We start from the raw sequence: 19,853 nt of genomic DNA on the forward strand, positions 1-19,853 counted from the left end.
GCTGCTGTCTCTGTGTATGTGTACAGGGAGGGGAAGATGATGAGGTGGTAGGAACAGAGGCAGTTAAGGGGTTAATTCCTGGCAGCCATGTGGGGAAAAGGACTTGGCTATGGCTTTGTGAGGCAGTGTGGGGTTAGTCTGTTCAGGGGCCCTGGAGCCTTGTTGGGTGTGGGGGGGTGGGGCCAGGACCTGGACTCCTGACTATTGATGGGTAGGGGCTCCAGGTTAATTCCTTATCGATGCAGAATCGTCAGCTCATTAATCACAGGAGAGGTCAGAGCTTGGGGGTACCGAGGGGATGCAAGCTCTATCCCCTGGTCTAGGGCTGGAACAGGCTGTAAGCTCAAGTGAAAACATAATCCCCAAACCTCTGTCCCTTTCTAGTCCCTTGAAGTGATCCAGGGACCAAAGTCAGCATCTTAGTCCCCTGTGGCGGCGTCTGCTTTCCATCCTAGTGACCACTGCCTGCTATAGCTACTGCCCAGATAAACGAACAGTAAGAACCCCCTTTATCCAAGGTGGACCCTCAAGTCAGGGAACTGAGGCTGGACAGCCAGCACTTAAGATGGAGCTTGGTCAAGTGGTGATCCCCATGGCTGACCAGTACCAGGGAGTGAGCAACTGGGTGCTCGGGCAGGTGCTCAGAGCTGCAGAGGAGGTCTTGCCCACCACAGAAAGCTTGTTTTGACAGAAGATTCTGCTAAAATTCAACACCCCAGAGTATCTTCATGACTCCAGACTCCTTTCTTTCACATGTTCTCACACACCAGACCCCGCCTCCCAAATCTTAGACACACCCATCTCTGGGATGCGCAGTGAATACTATAGAATCAGGTCCAGTTGCCAGTTCCTGCCCACCTCTGCACCCAAAAGACAAATCACCCTGGTTGGAGTCCAGTGAAGGCCCTTCACAGTGCCAGGCCCAGCTTGATGGCACCAAATATTCTGAAAGCAAGGATCCTGGAGCCCAAGTCTCTAGGAAAATGTATGTGGCCTGAGCAGAGCAGCTCGTGACAGTAGAGGGTTTAGAAGAGAAGTGGACGCCGCCCAGTTCCCATCAGGCTGGCTCCTATCGGATTTCTACTCTCCCCTCTCCCTGCCTTGGACTCAGTAGGTCCTTGATGGCTGGTTACTTTCACCCCCCGGGGCCAAATGCTCTCTAATAGAAGACATTAACCCAGAGTGAGGGCGTGAAACCTGCCCTGCTGTGGGAGCCTTGAGTTCCATCTCATGGCACAGGCAGCACTGCCACCTGTTGGCCATGGCTAGGAATGCAGCCACACAGAAGGAACGGGCTGCAGCAGCTGAGGGGCCATCCCACAGGGCTGAGGCCATGCAGGGAGAGCTGAGCTTTGGAGACAGAAGGTGCATCAGCCCTGAGACTGTCAGGGTCAGCTCCCACACAGAGCTCTTCCAGCCATCTCCTTCACTGACTGTCAAACTTTCAAAGCCCGTCCCTGGCCCCCAAGTCCCTTGATCACCACAGTGTGCTAAGTCACTTCAGTCATGTCTGACTCACTGTGACCCTATGGACTGTAGCCCGCCAGGCTCACTCCTCTGTCCATGGGATTCTCCAGGCAAGAATACTAAAGTGGGTTGCCATGCCTTCCTCTAGGGGATCTTCCCGACCCAGGGATGGAACCTGCACCTCATGTCTCCTGCTTTGCCAGGCGGGTTCTTTACTACCAGCGCCACCTGGGAAGGGATCACCACAGTAAGCTCAATCAATCAACACAAATTTATTGAATGCCTACTATGTGCCAGTATTGTGCAGCAGTGACTTACAGGATGATAGATGATACAGAATTCTAAGGCTGAAGCCACTGCTCCTGTCTACAGAGGATCCAAGTGGGTCTCCCTCAAGGAGATGAAGGCCAATGGTTCTGGTCTTCAGAACTCCTGACTCAGCTTGTCCCAGCTCCCATCTGGGGCTGCTGTCTTCCTGCTCCCCACACCCTCTGCCCACTCCACACACATCTTGCAACTTCCCTGGGTCCAGTGGCTTTCTGGCAAAGTGTAGTAGATCTTGGACAGATCCCCCACCTGTCAGCTCCCCATATGGCTTCCACCTCAGACTCCCTGGCAATGAGAAGCCTGAGTGAACTGCCAAGTGGGATCCTAGGGGATTTTGCTCCAGGCTTGGGGGGGCTTTGCCTGCCCTTCCAGGTCCTGGGAGCACAGATCACAGCCCCTTCCCCTACCTTCTGACACCTCCCTGCAAAGCTCACCTTCCATTCAAGGAATCAAAGATCAATCAATGCTGGGGCTTAGCCTCACCCCACCCCCAGCTTTATTAACCCTTCACAGCCTAAATGCCACAGGAACCAGCAGCCTGACTGTTGCACTTAGCAAACACAAGAGCTGCAAGGCTCCTGCGGAGACCTGCACAGGCACTACTGCCCCCAGGATCTTGGGGTAAACAGACCGACATGGTCCCCCAGGACAGAGGGACCACAAAGACCCCGAGAGCTGCAGGGAGCTGTACCAGCAGAGGACCCCACCCATGGATGTAGGTTGTGGGGAAGAGTCAGGCATTTATTTCTGGAGCAGAGGTGAGGTGGGGAGGGCAAGGACCTGAGCAGTGGACACAGCTGTGCATGAAGTTGACACAGAGGGTAGTGTAGTAAGTAGGGTAGTCGCGGAGGTGGCTGACGTGTGCAGACGACACGAAGTCCACAGAGCGCACCAGGACCTGGTGTGCCAGGCGTGCCTCCACCATGCGCTCCACGTCCCGGGCCAGGACCACCTCGTCAGCCCTGGAATAGAGGTAGAGCTCGGGCCAGCGAGAGGCTGCATCGAGCAGCCTGTCATAGAAGTGCGTGTGGAAGAGGGCGGTGAGTGGCGCGAGCAGGACATGGAACAGGAAGGCCACCAGGGCGAAGGCCACCAGGAGCAGCAGGCGGAGCGCAGCAGGCCGGTGCTCTAGGACGACCGCCAGTGCCCGCAGAGCCCCCAGCAGGTTGCTGTCACCGGGACCGCTGTCAAAGATGGTGCCCACTACACGCAGGTGACAGAAGCGCCGGTGGGTCTGCAGCAGCTCCAGCACATATCGGTACAGCATGACGCCAGCGTTGCTGAAGACGTGGAAGAGCAGGGGCTCCTTCTCAACCTCGTAATCAAAGAGCAGCTCAAGCAGCTTCTGGGCCAAGACACGAAGTGAAGGGATGCCCAGGGTCTCGGAGAAGAAGACCATGTGCCAGGGGGCTGTGTATCGGATCACGATGCAGCCCTGGGGAGAGGAGAGAGGCCCGGTTGGTCCTCGGGAATGGGATTGGGAGGAGAGGCAGCGACCAGCTAAGGTCAGAGGGGTCCAGCAGCTCTCACTTCCACAGGCCCATAAGCTGGAAGTCCTCCAGGCCCTGCTGCAGCCTAGGTGCACGCTCACCTCTCCTAGACACAGGTGCCTCCCAGAGGGGAAGGGCCACTCCAGGCCCATTTGTGGAATAATCGCTTCATGCTGGCCAAGCCCTTGAGGCCTAGAGCCCAGAGCTCGCTTTGGAGGCCTCTGGGCTGACCAGAAGGAAGCCTTCTCACTTTGGTCTGCTGTCTCCCTCCCACCCACGACCTTGTACCCACATCTGATCAACTCTGGCAGACTTAAGGCCTCACTGCCTGGCAACACCCTGCTGCAGCCACTCTGCTCTGCACGGTCCCTGCCTCCCAGGGACAAGCAGGTACCCCTAGGAGACCCAGCACCCAAGACACGCCTGCAGGCCCAGCCTTGACCACTAGAGGCCACTCATGAGCTGGGCCACAAGGCATCAGTCTGGCCACTGCCACCTTCCTCGCAGGGTCCTGTCTGGTTCTGAAGCCTGGGATCACTCCTCACTCTCCCTGAAATTCCAAGTACAGTAAACACATTATTCCTCAAATTCTAAAATAGCTAAAAATCTCTAGGCCTCTGTATCCCTCGACGCCTGGGTCAAAGAACACCTCAAGGTCCTCACCCAGATCCCCTTCTAGGCCAGTTAGAGAAGGTGACCAGAGCCACCCTGAGTCCTAACCCTCTGCCATTAATGCGTGCCAGACACACGGGGCTCTTTGTCAGGGGACTCTGAGTTAGGCAGGCCCTGGGGTCAGACAGTTCTGGGCTCAGTTCCTGGGACCAGCATCTATAAACAAGTATAGATGAAGAGCAATTTAACTCATCTTTCTGAGTCTGTGTTCCCTTCTGTAAGCTGGGACAACATCCAATTCATGGGATTACAGTATAATTAAATGAAGGAAAAAAAAAGTATCTCCAGTGCCCCCAAACAGCACTTGGCACAGAGTTCCAGCTAAGAAGAGCAGTCATTAGTGGTGGCAGGAGTAATAACAAGGAGAAAATTATATGGGCGCAGTACCTGAATGACCCAGAGCCAAAAAGACAGTCAGCGGAGGTTACCCTGCCACAGCCCCCTGACCTCCCCTCTGGCTGACTGAGATCACGTGAGCCACGGGTCCTCCTGGCTGTGCTGTCGCCAAGGCCCTAGCGGACCTTACCACTCTTCCCAAGACTGCACCGAGGGGTCGTGGGTGCCACCTGGCCCCTCAGCTCTGGAAAACTTCACAAAGCGCTCTGCTCCAGCTCCCCAGGGGAGTGTGAAATGTCTTTCCACTCACCTTCAACCTACACACACACTGCCAATGAATACAAACACACTCCACACCACCACCACACACACGCAACTCCTGGACTAAACACAGCCTCTCTGTCTCACACCCCTTAGATGCAGATGCCCATGACTCCCACCATGCACTAGGGTGCCCACTGCACCACGTGTGAAGTGCAAACAACTGCCAGAGCACACCCGCAAGCACATACACCACCTTCAGGAATGCACACACACACGGGCACATACACGCAACACACACACTCCTCCCCAGAAGCATTCCCATGCAGAACTACCTGTTGGCGTAGGCATGAACTCATTCGTGCCTGTGACTGTGCCGTCTGTGAGGGCATGCGCGCTCTCTACCTCCAGGTTGCCGGTGGGAGCACACACACAGCGGGCCTTATGAACGCCCAACGCTCCTGCGCAGAGTGTGCACATGGAGCCTCCCTGGGCCTCACTTTGACGTTTCCACCTCTGCTGCTTCTAGTCAGATGCTCCCAGAAGCCCCTGCGCCCGTCAGATCCCAATCTCCTGTCTCTCCCTGGAAGCCACCCATCTCTCCACCTCCACACTCGCTCACTCCCAGCCTGCTCCATTCATCCTCACCTCCTGTATCCTCAGTCTCTTCCTCAATCCAGATTCCTGCACAAACCGATCTCGTTAATAAAAAACACTAAAGCCTCTGCCTTTACATCATATTCCTCGCTAAATCTGTCCCACCCTCTCTTCACCTTGCTAGACAAACCTTGACAGTCACCCTCTCTCCTTGGTCCCCCTCCCACGGACTCCACTCTGACAGCTGCGCTGCTGTTACCAAGGTCACCCACATCCTCCCGAAGTGCTCCATCCCATGACGCCTTTCAGCCCCTGTTGTACTTTCCTTCCAGCAGCATTTGGTATCACAAGCTCTTAGGAAGACTCTCCGGCACCTCCTTGGTGGTCCCGTGGTTAAGACTCCGCACTCTGAGGAAGTCATTCTAGGGTAGATCTCTGGTCAGGGAACTAAGATCCCGCATGCCATGTGGTGTGACCAAAAAAAAAAACAACTCTCTGGCTCTTTAGTAACAACATCAGGAAAAAATGGACTGTTCTAGACAAAAGAGGTTTACGGAACAAAATGACAAGATGCAATGGGTGATCCTGGATGCTGGTGGTTCAGGAAAATCAGCACTTTAAAGGACACTTTGGCGACTATCAGAGAATCTGACCATGGACTGGAGACTTGATGAGATTAGAATATATTAACATGGGACAGTGGAAATCATAGTCCAAAAAAAGCAGGATACAAAAACAGAGTATTCAAGAAATCTCATTTAGGTAAAGAAAAGACACACAGAAGAAAAGCTGAAAGGACACATACTGATGCTAAATAGAGGACATCTCTGGGGGGTAGAATATAATGCTTTTATTTTCTTTTAAATAATGAAGTATTAGGAGTTGGGGGTTAGAAAAATTTCTTCTCTACCCCCATTCATCCTTCCGACCAGAAGGTAAAAGTACCCCTTCCTTTCCCAGGTGACCCCCAACAAGCAGCCCTGCCCCCTCAACCTCTTTGCCTTCCCTGGGATCCTTTCTTCCTCTCCACTCCATCACTTCCTCCCCATGCCTTCCACCCCAGGAATGTCCTTCCTGTCTCCCTCGTCACCGGCCCATTTCCCTAAGACTCCCTTCCTCTGGATTCAGTCATGCTCCCCTGAGTTTATTTCTCTTCCTGTGGCCTCTCCTCCTTCCCACCGTGGATCCTCTTTATCTCCTGCTCCTCAGAGCTTGGCCTCTTCTCCCTGCTCTCTACACACTCCCTGGAGGAATCTCATCCAGCCCAGAGCCTAAGGCGTCTCCTCTAGTACTCCCTGTGTCAAAGGACATACCCACCTCTACCAGGGAGCAGCTGCAGCTGGAAGCCTGGCATTACCCTGGATCCCACCTATGCCCAATGCCCACTCCCAGTCTCTCATCCACCGATCACTGTGCCTCCTAACAAGCCCCTTGATCTATTAACTTCCCTCCACCGGCACCATCAGCCTCAAGGTTCCAGCCACTGCGACAATCCCACTTCACGACCTCCAGCCCTGGCCTCCCCAATCCTTTCTCCACTCAGCAGGGAAGGACTCTGAGAAGCACAAGTCTAACATCACACCCCAGCCTAAATCCCCAGAGGACCCTCCCAGACTCTTCTCTTCACACTTGCCCTTCCTTTTGTCCTCTGTTCTGGCCATACTCACCTATTTCTTGGCCTCCGCCTGCCTTCAAGGATCTTAGTCTAATGGAGAAGCCAGACAATGTAGCCTCGCCCAGGGAGTGGAATTCAGAAGCAGCTGAAACTACTTAAGGAGTAAGGCGATGCCAGGGCACCAGGCTTGCTGGCTGAGGGGAGGCCTCCAACTCCCGTCCTATTCCAGGGCCACCACGCACCTGGGCACAGCGCAGACCTGGGTCAGTAGAGGGAGGCTGAGGGGAGGGGGCCCTAGCTGGCCCTTCTCCCAGGTGATTGCCACACCTCCTCAGTGCAGGGCTTCCAACTGGCGGCTGGAGTGGGGTGGGGAGTGGTCTGTACTGCCTCCCTCCCTTGGGAGGCCTGGGAGAGGAGGGCAGGGCCAGGCCAGTGGCCAAAGCTGTGAAAGGGGTACTCAGGTATAAGAGGCCCTCCCAAGGCTCGCTCCAATCACGGCAACCTCTATATCCAACTCTCGTGAGGCCTGAGATGAAGCAAGGAAACTTCAGGCCTGAATTCTTCTCTAGAAGACCCTTCTACCCTGGAAACATGAAGGTGCCATGCTCAACCCTAAGACAGAAACTCTCCTGGTGAGACAAGGAGGCCCCAGGAGTTCACACTATGCCCAGCACACCCGGCCCAGCACACACCCAGAAAGGCAGCACCAGCCCAGAAAGATTTGAGGTCTGGGCTGACGCCTCAGTCGGGAGCACAGTGGGGATGATCTGCCACCTTGGGGCTTGGGGAGGAAGGAAGCGGGAGGTCAGGGGGCTGGAGGGGACAGACCAGGCCACAGAGTTGGCTGCAAAGGGTGATAATCCTGCCCAAGTCCCCATGGGCCAGCATCTTCCTCACAGGCCAGTCCTGGTGCCATTCCCAGGCCTGCCCGGCCCCTGACTGGTGGTCACCTTCCACGGCAGCCTGGAGATGAGGGCAGCCTGGAGAGGAGGGCAGCCAAGGCTGAGAGCGCCCCTCCAGAGGGGGCCCAGAGCACTGGGAGTCCACACGCCCGCAGTACTCACCCTTTTGTGATAGATGGCGCTGTACTTGGCCAGGTTCTTGTCGGCGCAGCCTCCCCAGCCCAAGAGAATCACCAAAGGCAGTCGAGCCCCAGCCTCCTTTCCACCTTCGTCGGGGCTGTCGTCTGAAACACAAGCAGTGTAGGACGGTCAGCTGTGCAGTTAGCGTGTGGGATGGGGTGACTGGCCCATCCAGCGCTGGTGGCAGGGAGGCGCCAGGGGCCAGGCCTAGGCATCCTTCCAGCCCCTGTGCCTCAGGTGCCTAGGAGGCTCCTTCCTCTCTCCTTCACTTCCGCTGGCTTTCAGGCTTCTCAGATGGCACTGCAGGGTAACCAGAAAAAGCCACCTGAAGGCCCCTTTCTTTTCTTTCAGAGACACAGCCCAGGTGAGAAAAATGAAAAAAACACTTCCTCCATGCAATTTCACCTTCTAATCCTGGGATCAGCATACCATAGATATTAACACAAGCCATGGGCTGAATTCACCCATGATCTGTTTTCATATGACCTTTGAGCTAAAGATAAAAGTGCTTTTTACATTCTAAAATAGTTTTAGGAAAAAAAATCAAAAGATTTTATGGTGTGAAAATCATGAAATGTAAATGTCCACAAATAAAGCTTTATTGGAACACAGCCCAGCTCATTCATTTACATAATGTCTACGGCTGCTTTCAAGCTGAAACAGCAGAGTTGAGTAGCTGCAACAGAGACCACACAGTTCACAAAGTCTAAGGTCTAAGGTACAGCCCTTTACAGAAAAAAAGTTGGCCAGCCCCTGTTCTAATTCCACGGACAGATGGAAGAAGAGGGTTTTAAAGAGAAATCGATAGGGCAGTGCAGGTGGGGAAGTGAAGCAGACCGACTCTGGGGCCCCCTACCAAACCAAACCCTGTCCTGAGAGAGAATAATAACAGTTAGTATTTACTGAGATTTAATCCTCACAGCACACTACAGGGACTATTATTACAGATGAGGAAACTGAGGCACAGAGTGGTTAAGCTGCTTGCCTAAGGAAACACAGGAAGTGCAGAGCTGGGAAGCCGGCCCCGACTCCCCATCCTAACCCACTGGAGGTGCTCTGGGCCGCCAGCCCCGTCCACCACCAGAAGTACATCTCCTCCCCTGATGTGCCAAGGCACAAGCCAGCTGCCTCCTCCATGGCCGCTTCTGGAGGCCTCCCCGCAACCATGTCAGTCAGGCCTCCTCTCATTCTCCCCACCAAGGAAGTACTCACACCCCTCGGGGTGACTTCTGTCCAGGGACTGTCTGTTGCCAGTTATCTGTCCTCCTGAAAGGGCCAGAGTTTACTCTTCCAAGGATCAAGCCACTTGGCTATGCTCAGCTGCCACTGAGATTTATAGATGCTGGTGGTGACCTGGCAACAGTAAATTTCAAGGCTAGTTAAGAGGATGGTAAACATAAATCACTAACCTTTGGACAAAAGGAAGACAACAATTTCCTGTGGAAATTAATGTGATTGAAAAGTTCAGTGTTTCTGCTCTCCGGCGGTGGCGACTCTGGCCTTTAGAGATTAACTGCCCGCGCCCACGGGGATCCAGGGTTGGGCTACAATTCAGCCTGGAGCAGGAGCTGCCAGCGCCTCAGTCCCATGCTGACCCCTGCCAGCCCTCCCAGGCTCCCCTGACACTGACCTCGGCCTCCAAAAAGAGGGATGGTTCCACAGCTCTAAGTCAGGCCACTCGAAATACTGTCTCCAACTGTCTTGGCCTGGTCCTTGGCCAGGGCAGTGGTTCGCCTGCACTGGCCTTTCTCTGCAGAAGCCCAGCGTTGCTGGTGATGGCTACCCACAAGGCTCGGGCTGCAGCCACCTCACGGGTGGTGATCGACAGCTACCATTTGGATCTACCTTTGACCATCTGAGGTCCAGCCACTGGATCTCTGAGACCTGCCCCAGGGAGACTCCCTAACTTCCATGCAACTGTCTGAGTATGGACTCCCCTCCCCCAGCACTTCCCTATGGTGCTCCCCTCCAGGTACCACCACCAAAATATCAGCAACGGGTTAGGGGGTTCATCTCAAATAGAGAGAAGGAGGCTGAGCGAGGTCACATCCCCTGGTGACTGCCCTGACCAGCAGGGGTGGCACATTTCCAGACAGGGAAGGTTCAGACACTTCCATTGGCTCTCTGACCTGCCCCTACCACCACGGCTGGGCTCTACAACTCCACTTTGTTCCACCTCAGATTTTCCTGACACCCTTGGATTCACCAACTCAGGTAGGAATGACTTCACCAGACACGCCTCTCATGAAGAAACTCAGAACACGGACACCCTGGACACGCTGCCTCTTCCCAGAGCCCAAGCTTTTCGTAAGGTTCCTAAAAGGAGGGAATTGGTGCCCCCACTCCAGCCAGGCACTCAAGGCCGCCTCTCCTGAACCACAAGGTGCCCCTCCTACCCACGAGCATCTCCCGTTCCCCCAGCACAGTCTCCTCCCAGGACACCCCTCCTAACTTGGAGCTCTGTCATGACCTCCTCCCACTGGAGCCACGCTACCCATTCAGATTCTAGACATGAAGTGTTATCATCCAGAAAAGTCCAAGGTGCTCTGAGACCACGGCTGAGAGAGTGATGGTGACATGTTTGCTGTGCTGGTCTTGAAGGACCATAGGAGCATGCCAGGTAGAAAGAGGGCATGAGCAGGGGCAGGAGGTGATGGAGATGTTACAGTCACTCTGGAGCACAGCAAGCAGTCCTGGGAGGCTAGAAGCCTGGATGAGGGAACAACAGTGGGCAGGAGAGCTGCTAAGAGTGGGAATGGGGGGCCTGATCCTGCAAAGCCCCCAGGCCATGCTTATGAGTCAGGATTTTATTTGGAGCAGTGGAGAGCGAATAGATTCTGGAACCGGGGGCGGGGGGGGGGGGGGGGGGGGGGGGAGGTGGCAAGATCCAATCTATACTGATTAAAGACTTGCACAATTATTTGAATAACATCTGTCACCCCTCAGCCAGCAGGGTCCCTGAAGGCAGGAACTGGGTTCGTCACACTTATTGCCACATTCCTGGTGCCCAGGACTGTAGCTGGCGTGTCCAGGCACTCAGCAGAAACGTGCTGAATGAATGAACACGTGCCTGCAAAGTGAAGGATGGATCCAAGGAGAAAGAGCTGGCATTCCTCTTGTTACCCGTTGCCCTTTCCAGAGTAATAAAAGTAATTGCTATGGCTATTGTTATTTATTGCCACATCCAGATCCCGTGATTCCTCCACCCTCTGTAGGAGCCCCTGCTCCTTTTATGTTCCTCCCGTTGGTCACCACCCTCTCCCCTTCCTGCTGCTGACATCTCCCAGCCTCTGACCACTGCCCCTCAGGCACTGAATACTCAGGCACTGGCCCCCATCTCCCATTTCTACACCAAGACTGACCGCAGCCCTGCACAGGCAACCAAACCCACCTCAGTCCTAAACCATCAAAAACTTCTCTGAATTTCACATCTCCTTCTGCCCCTCTTTCCCATCACCAAGAAAAACAATAACAGCAAAAAGAGAATTGTATCAGATACTATTCTAAGCACTTTAAATATATATATATATATATATATTTGGCTGTACTGAGTCTTAGTTGCAGCATGTGGGATCTAGTTTCCTGACTAGGGATCAAACCCTGGCCCCCTGCATTGGGAGCACAGAGTCTTAACCACTGGACCCCCAGGGAAGTCCCTAAGCACTTTATATATCAACTCATTTAATCTTCACGACAATCCTATGAACAAGGTAGATAATAAATAATTGGTCAAAGTTACAAAGCTAATAAGCAGTGGAGCTAGATTCCAAACCCAGGTGGTCATCACCATTATCCCGCTGGCCCCCTGGGTAAAAAAACAAAACAAAACAAAACACAAAGCCCCCCAGTCTTAACCAAATCTCTTTCCATTTAGCTCCAAACTTGTATACTTGGTTTTCTCTGTACATCAACAGATCCAGCACTGACCTCTTCCACCTGCTCCTCCTCACGGACTGGCCACCAAAGTCAGAACCTCAACACACGCTGCCTCATTTGGTCCCTCCACCATCCTAGGAGTTAACTCTTATTGCTATCCCCATTTTACAGATGAGAAAACTAAAACACAGAGAGAAGTCTCTCTCCCCAAAAACATAGAGCCAGGAAGTGGCAGAGCCAGCATGCACCTCTGAACCACCACACCACATTGCCCCCTGCCTCCAGGACTGCACGCACGCTCCTCACTCCCAAGCCCAGACGCTGATAATCCATGTTTATGCTTTGCTAATGCCCATGCCCCCTGCTGACTCAGCTCACTGCTGACATCCAAGAAGTTCCCCTTGATGCCGTCTCCAACCCCTTCTCACCACTCCCCTAAATCACTAGACAGGGCTAGATGCCCCTCGTCTATACCATCACAGCACCACCACCACCACGCCACTGTGTTCATCCACTGCGCTGAGAGGTCCCATTAGGAAAAGTCAGAGATGACTGTAACACGCAAAACAATAGATGGTAAAGGCCTGAACCAGGGCAGTGGGAGACAAGTAGGAAGGGGAGGGAAATGAAAGGAAGAAAAGAATCACAACAATTCTGGTATGTGTAGCAAAAGCCTCAAAAACATGCAATCTTTGACTTAGCGATTCCACTTCTATGAAAGAAAAATGCTTAATCTATGACAGAAATATTCAGGACTCTCTTAAGCAGACCACAGACATAAATGTAAAAGCTAAAACTATAAGACTCTTGGCAGAAAATGTAAAAGTAAACCTTTCTGACCTTGGATTAAGGAATGGTTTCTTAGACATAACTAAAAGAAAAAGGAATACAAGAAAAAAAAAAAAAACACAGACAAACCAGGACTCCACCAGCATTGAAAACTTTTGTACATCAAAGGATACCATCAAAAAGTTGAGGAAAGTGACAGAATGGGAGAAAATATTTGCAAATCATATATCTGCAAGGGTTTGTATCCACGATATATAAGAACACTCACAATTCAATAACGAAAAGACAAATAACTCAACTTTAAAATGGGCAAAAGATTTGAAGAGACATTTCTCTAAAGACGATGTATAAATGGCCAGTAAGAACATGAAAAGATGTCCAACATCACAGTCATCAGGGAAATGAAAATTAAAACCACAATGAGACAGTATATTAGGATCCACTAGGATGGCCATAATCAAAAAGTCAGGTAACACCAAGTGTTGAGGATAAGAAGAATTCAGAACCCTCATATACTGCTGGTGAGCGTGCAAAAAGGTACATTCATTTTAGAAAGCAGTTTGGCAGTTCCTCAAAAACATTAGGCATGGAGTTTCCATATGAACCAGTACTTCCACTACGAGGTACAAAACCCAAGAGAACCGAAAACATATGTCCATACAAAAACGTGTACATGAATGTTCATTGCAGCAATATTCATGACAGCCAAAAAGTAGATACAATCCACATACCTATCACCTGTAAATGGGTGAATAAAGTGTGGTATATCCATTCAATGGAATACTACTCGGTGATAAAAAGGAATGAGGCACTGCTACCACATGGGTGAACCTTGAAAACATTTGCTAAGTGAAAGAAGCCAGACACAAAGACCATACATTATATGATCCCATTTATATGATTTATATGAAATGTCCAGAATAGGCAGATCCATAGGGCAGAAAGCAGATGAGGGGCTGCCAGGAGCTGGAGGCAGGGGGAAATGGGGAGAGACTGCTAATGGTTCAGGGTTTCTTTCGCAGGTGATGAAAATGTTCTGAAATTAAATAGTGCTGCTGGGTATACAATCCTGTGAACATACTAAAAACCAATGAATCACACATTTTAAAAGGGTCAGTTTTACAGAATGTGAATTATATCTCAATATTGTTATTATTTTAAAAATTAATAATAACACATTAAGCAAAAAAGTGAGTTGCAAAGAATATGTACAACAGAATCCCATGTACATACATACATGCACACCTATACATCCTTAAGCATAGGAAAAAAGCATCAGATATTGATAGCAATTATTCCTGGGATTAGAGGCAATGTCTTGTTCATGATTTTTTACATTCACAATCTAAAAATCCATAGGTATCACTTTTGCAATGAGAGTTAAAAAAAAATTTTTTTTAAAGGTTGGGGGGTATCCAGCAGAGTCAATAGTGGTTAAGAAGTCAAAGAGATCATGGATGCCCAGAAGTTCCTTGGCAAGGCTTCTCAAGCCTGACACTTCTTAAGTACCCCACAGAACAATTTAATCGCAGGGGCTCTCTGTCCTCTGGACTTTTCTCAACAAATGACACTGACACTGATAATACAAGAATTACAGATACATACTATATTGTACAACAGTTCAAGTCATAAAACTAGAGCATAAATTAGATTGTGTATATCCCAGGGGCATGTGGGGAAGACAAAGGAAAAGGCTGACAAAGAAAAAGGATTTGTGGAACACTATGTGCTTTTCATCAGCAAGCAGGACTCAGAATACAAAGAACTATGTTTTCTTCTTTTTTTTTTTTTTTTAGAACTATGTTTTCTTCTTAAAATGCAAAGAATCAAAGGATCCTCAATTTCCCTTACTCCCAAGAAATACTTTCTAGAGTCTTAGAGTTCCTATATTTAATCCAAATTACTTCATTTTAAATTTACTTTTTTTTAACCTTTTGGAATAATAGTACAGAAGAGTAGCATGGTATCTAGGACTATCTATCGTATAAACCCTGCTGCTAAGTCGCTTCAGTCGTGTCCGACTCTGTGCGACCCCAGAGACGGCAGCCCACCAGGCTCCCCTGTCCCTGGGATTCCCCAGGCAAGAACACTGGAGTGGGTTGCCATTTCCTTCTCCAATGCATGAAAGTGAAAAGTGAAAGTGAAGCCGCTCAGTCATGTCCGACTCTTAGTGACCCCATGGACTGCAGCCCACCAGGCTCCTCCATCCATGGGATTTGCCAGGCAAGAGTACTGGAGTGGGTTGCCATTGCCTTCTCCAATATAAACAAACCCTATCTGGGTTCAAATCTCTGTCTCTGCCACTAATAACCTTGAGCTAGTTCTCTAAGCTTTAATTTTCTTAACTGTGAAATGAGGATAACAGTACATAAGACTAAACGAGAAAATGACTACTGAGGGCTTAGCATTTTTACCCTAGCACAAAGAAAGAGTTCAATGCATTGAAGTTATTACTTCATGAGGAATGCATGCTCACTGTAGAAAAAGTAGAAAATGAATATCTTATACAATTGGAATCATACCACTTTGTAATCTGCTTTCTTCCATTTAGCAATATATGTGAACATCTCTCCCTGTCGGTTTATATATTTCTACACCATTCTTTTTTAGTGGCTGCAGAGCAGCTATAGATATTTCGTAATTTATGGTGACCAAGCTCCCATTATTGGACACGATGTTGTTTCTAATCTTTTGCTGTTACAAAAGTACTTTAATGGATATCTCTTTCTTCGTGCATGTCCTTAACTGTTTCCGAGAAATGGAACTGTATTCAGGCAGCACTTCCTGATGGCAACTGAAATATGCATACACAGGCTTTGGAGTGAGGCTCCTGAGTTGGAACCTGGGATGACTTGGGGCAAGACACTTTACCTCCCTTGAGCTCCTGTTCCTCATCTGGGATAAGAGTACTCCAGACTTCACAAGGTGGTCGTAAAGAGTAATAAAATCATATGAGGGGTTCTTGGTGAACATGGCGTGTTAGCAGGGCATGGTCAACAGTGTAAGCCCAACAGAAACCACAGAGATCTCAGGCAAACGGTCCTTGAGGTCTGAAGCTCAGATCCAGGGCCTAGCATGACACTTGGCATAAAGCAGACAAATTAGGAAGGGTTTCTATTAATGAATGAAAGAAGAGAGGTCACGATTCAAAAAATGAACAAAACTCCTCTGTTTAGAAAAAAAAAAGCACCCCTGTGGTTCACACAGACCAGAAGAGTCTAGTTCAACTCGGCACCCGGGCCTGTGAGGCCTCTTTGGTGTGACAGCTCTTGAGGTTTTCTCTCACCCCTGCTCCAGAAAGCACACCTCGGCCTCCTGCCAAGGCCCCACTCCTTTGGGCCAGTCTCAGTCCCCCAGTGCCCCAGCTCTGCACCTTCTGCTGCTCCCTATCTACAGCTCCAGGTCCAGCGTGGGCCACTCTTCTCCAGGAAGCCACTGACCCCTGCAGCCCACCATGGTGGCCCAAACTACGGTCCACCCCATACTGTTTCCCTGGCGCTGGGAGAAACTTCCTGGGGGTCAAGACAAGCTCTTCAGTTCTTCAACCCCAGCCAGCGCTCAGCCCAAGGGTAGACTGACAATGAAGCCTGGGCTCACAGCAGACCTATTGCTTGCCTTCTCTGTGACTCCTCAGAAGGCTAAGAGTGAGCCCCTTGTCTCAGCCCCATTAATTCTGTAAATCAATTATTTGTAAAAATGTTTACAGAACCTGAGAGCAACAGGATGCCTTTAAGAAGTGCCTGCGCAAGCCGCAGACAGGCCCTGGGGCAGGACTTGGCTGACCAGTCTCTGGCTGGGAGGAGGGGCAGTGCAACCCTGGACTGGATGGCAGAGCACCTCGGGTGGGGCCAGAGCACTGCCAAATGTCTCCCTTCAGCTCTTCGGGCACATCTTCCTTGCCAGGCTCCCGCAACAGTGAGCCAAACCCTCCAAACAACACAACAGGGATCCCTGCACTGGGGGTCCTGAGGACAGAACCTTCCCCAAGGAAATGAGAGAATACCCAACTCTCATTAGCAGGGTGAGGGGACCACTGGTCAAAGAAGAGTGGGTGGGGAGAGGGGAATGCCAGGCCAAGGGATCAGCTTCGGCAAAGGACCAGGCAGATGATCCTTGTTAGGCCCAGTCAGCCACAGATAACTGCCTGGTGGGAGTTCCAGCAGGAGGACCCTGAGTGATGAAGGGCCCCAGATCTGTAGCTGCCTTCCCGCTAACTGCGTGCCAGCGGCAGCTCTTCGCCTCTCTATCAGCTCACAGCAGTGCCAGGCTCTGTGGCTCTAAAGCTCAGTTATGGGGGAAACGCAATTCCAGAAACCAAATATGACCGTCCTACATACTTCTGCACCTTTAAACAGTGAGTGCAAAAGAGAGACAATCTCCGGACCCCCAAAGACTCTCGCTCTGTGAAGCCACATCAGCCTAGAGGGGAGCTCTCTACAGACAGGAAGCAAAGAGATGTGCGGGGTCACAGTGCTGCCACTTCCTCCTGAGGGGTCCTACAGCCTCGAGTTTGGCTCTGGGGTACGCACTTGGAGAAGAAAAGGCATGATGACCCAAAGCCAGTGCAGAAGGCAATCATAAGGAGAGGGTTATTAGAACCTCACCAGAGGAGGAACAGCTGAAGGCCCTGGGGGTATTTCCCTTGGAGAAAAGAGATGAAGCTGTCATCTTGAAAAGAGAGGAAGACAGACTACCTTGCTCTGTCTCCACCACGACCTCCGAGCCCTGCAGTCACCACATCATAGTGAAACCAGCTGCTTCTAAATCCTCAGTCCTCCCTGAAGCACAGGTCCTTGCAGGGAGTCTGTGTGTGAGTCACTTCTGAGGAGACCAGCAACTAGCCCATGGCCAGGACACAGCAAATGCTGAGCTGAAAGCAGAAGTGACAGGAAGGCCTATTGTGGCTCAAGGAAGGGAAGCTTTCTAACAATCCAGTTGCCTCCAACAGGCCAGGATATGTGGGAGGAAGGATCCTGTTCGGGAAGGGTCTGGTGCTAACAGCAAGCTCTCATGACAGGAGAAGGATGCAGGACAAAATGGCCCCCTAAGATTTCTTCCAATTCTAGGACCCAGCCCCTTGAAGCAGGGGGGAGAGCCACAAGGGGAAGACATATACGGACAGAGCACGCGTCAGGCAGCACGCACAGGAGCACACATACCTGCTCCACGTCAGTCACTACTTCATTAACCCTCACAATGCCTCTTATCACTTCCATTTTACAGTTGGGGAATCTGAGGCTCAGAGAGGTTCAATAACTTGCCAGAACCAAAGAAGAGCAAGAGGTAGAACTGAAATGCAAAGGCTGCCCACTGGGGCTGAGGAACAAACTTCTGCCCTCCTGGCCACACAGAAGGCAGCTCCAGGCCTTTGCAACTAAAGGTGCTCCAAGGGCAATAATCTTTAAAAAAATTACTTTAAATAGTTGTTTGTTTTTTTTTTTAACATTTTATTTATTTGGCTGTGCCAGGTCTTAGTTGCAGCATGTGCCAGGTCTTTAGGATCTAGTTCCCTAATCAGGGACCGAACCCTGCCCCCTGCACTGGGAGCCTGCAGTCTTAGCCACTGAACCATCAGGGAAGTCCCCAAGGGTAATAATATTAATCGACTTCATCTCCCACTGATGCCAAGACTTTTCAAAAGGATTTTTACATCTATAAGCCCAAGAGCCCTTGGCTAACAGATCTGGCTCTAGTGAAATACAACTGGTCTGGGGCTACCTGCTCTGTCAAGAGCCTAGGGGTTGCACTCCCCTCTTAGACCCCATCCAAGGAACACAGCTGCTATGCAAGGGGTCTGGGAAGGCTCTCTTGAAGAAAGTAACACCTGAGAGAAGCGTTAAACAATGAACCAGACATGGGAGCGGGCAGAGTGAGGCAGCAGAGAGGAAAAGGCATTCCAGACAGAAGAAACAGCAGGAGCAGAGAAAAGCAGGAAGAGTGTGCAGAATCACAAGCAGCTTGGGGAGGCCGAAACACAAAACTCAACGTGAACAGGGAAAGGACACAGTGAACAAAGAAGTAAGCAGGGGCTGCTAAATGATGAAGAACTTTGAATGCCATGTTAAGGAATCAGGACTTGATTTATCCTGAGGGCAAAAAAGTCACTGTAGGGTTCTAGCTAGGATAGTGATAAGACCAAAGCTTTGCATTGGGAAGATGGCTGGGGTGGCAGGAGAAGAGGTGAGGTGGGGCTGGTGGTGAGACTGGAGGTGTGAAGGTGATGTGGAGTAAGACAGGCAAGACCTGCAGCTTGAGCTGGGCTGTATGACAAGGCTCCTCTACCATAATTCACTCCCAATCCGGGCCAAACTTTCCATTCTCTGGAACCCCAATCCGACTCACACTGCCTGGAATCCAGACCTGCTCGACAGGCTACTAATTCTGTGGCCCTGCCACACTCCTTTCTCTAATATGACTGTAGGGAAAAAATAAAGCTAATCACGAAAATGACTCAGTGCCAAGCATTATGCTGGGTCCTGTACACAAACAATCTCAGTTGTGCAACCAACCACCGTCGGAGGGAGGTTACTGTTGGTACCCTAACTGTGCAGATGAGGGTATCGAAGTTAAGAGCTGGAAGCCTACCAACGGTCACACAGCTACTGAAGGGAGGAGTGGGGATTTGAGCCGACTTCTAACTCACAGCAGAGACGGCTCTGCTAACTATACTGCCAAAGAGAGTGCAGAGGAGGGAAGGGTGAAGGTTCTGTGTCCTGGGCTTCTCCATGGGCCCTGGGGAAAACAGTGGATGGAATATAACGAGTGGAACCACCTAAGCACAACCGCCAAGAAAGGATAGCAGTGGGAAACCCGACTCCAAACAAAGGAATCAGGATGTCCCCTGTCCTCGGCAGCCTTCAGTTACTGGGAAGGAAGGGAAAGCTTGGACCTGAGAACTAAAGAGACAGAAAAAAGGGCCCCAGCCTGGTCGGGGGTGGGGGTAGGCGGGGGGCGTGTCGACTCCGAGGGGCGGGTCTGGGACAGGGAAAGCGCCCTGCGGGCGGGGCTTACTAAGGGGCGGGGCTCTCTGGACCCGACAAAGTCTAAGGACCTGCGGGACCCTATGAGGAGGTGGGCCGCGGGAGGGCGGGGCCACAAGTGGGGCGGGGCCACAGCTGCGCTTGCAACCCACAGACTCCTTAGGTCACCTACCCACGACTGGACCCAACCCTCGTTCCATACCCTGACTCCGGCAGGGCTGATCCGGGATCTCGATGGTGTAGTCCAGCTGGGCTGAAGCCATGGTGAAGGAGCCGGCCCTCAGCTTGGGCCTCCGGCCGGAACTCCCGCTCGCGCGCCTGCACCTCACCCAAGCCTCTCCTGGGCACCGCCCAATCACCA

At 51.3% G+C, this 19,853-nt stretch overlaps 1 protein-coding gene across 1 annotated transcript; it reads right to left on the bottom strand.

The window, feature by feature from the left end:
• Positions 1-1,720: 1,720 nt before the first annotated feature.
• On the bottom strand, positions 1,721-19,845 carry TMEM53 (transmembrane protein 53). Its single transcript, XM_027969131.3, has 3 exons — positions 19,695-19,845; positions 7,830-7,951; positions 1,721-3,229 (listed from the first exon to the last, which is right to left on the bottom strand). Exons 1-3 carry the CDS (start codon positions 19,753-19,755, stop codon positions 2,528-2,530), a joined length of 885 nt encoding a protein of 294 aa, XP_027824932.1. The 5' UTR covers positions 19,756-19,845; the 3' UTR covers positions 1,721-2,527.
• Between the last annotated feature and the right edge of the window lie 8 nt (positions 19,846-19,853).

The sequence above is a fragment of the Ovis aries genome, chromosome 1, assembly GCF_016772045.2.
Source record: "Ovis aries strain OAR_USU_Benz2616 breed Rambouillet chromosome 1, ARS-UI_Ramb_v3.0, whole genome shotgun sequence".
In the NCBI taxonomy this organism is placed as follows: Eukaryota; Metazoa; Chordata; class Mammalia; order Artiodactyla; family Bovidae; genus Ovis; species Ovis aries.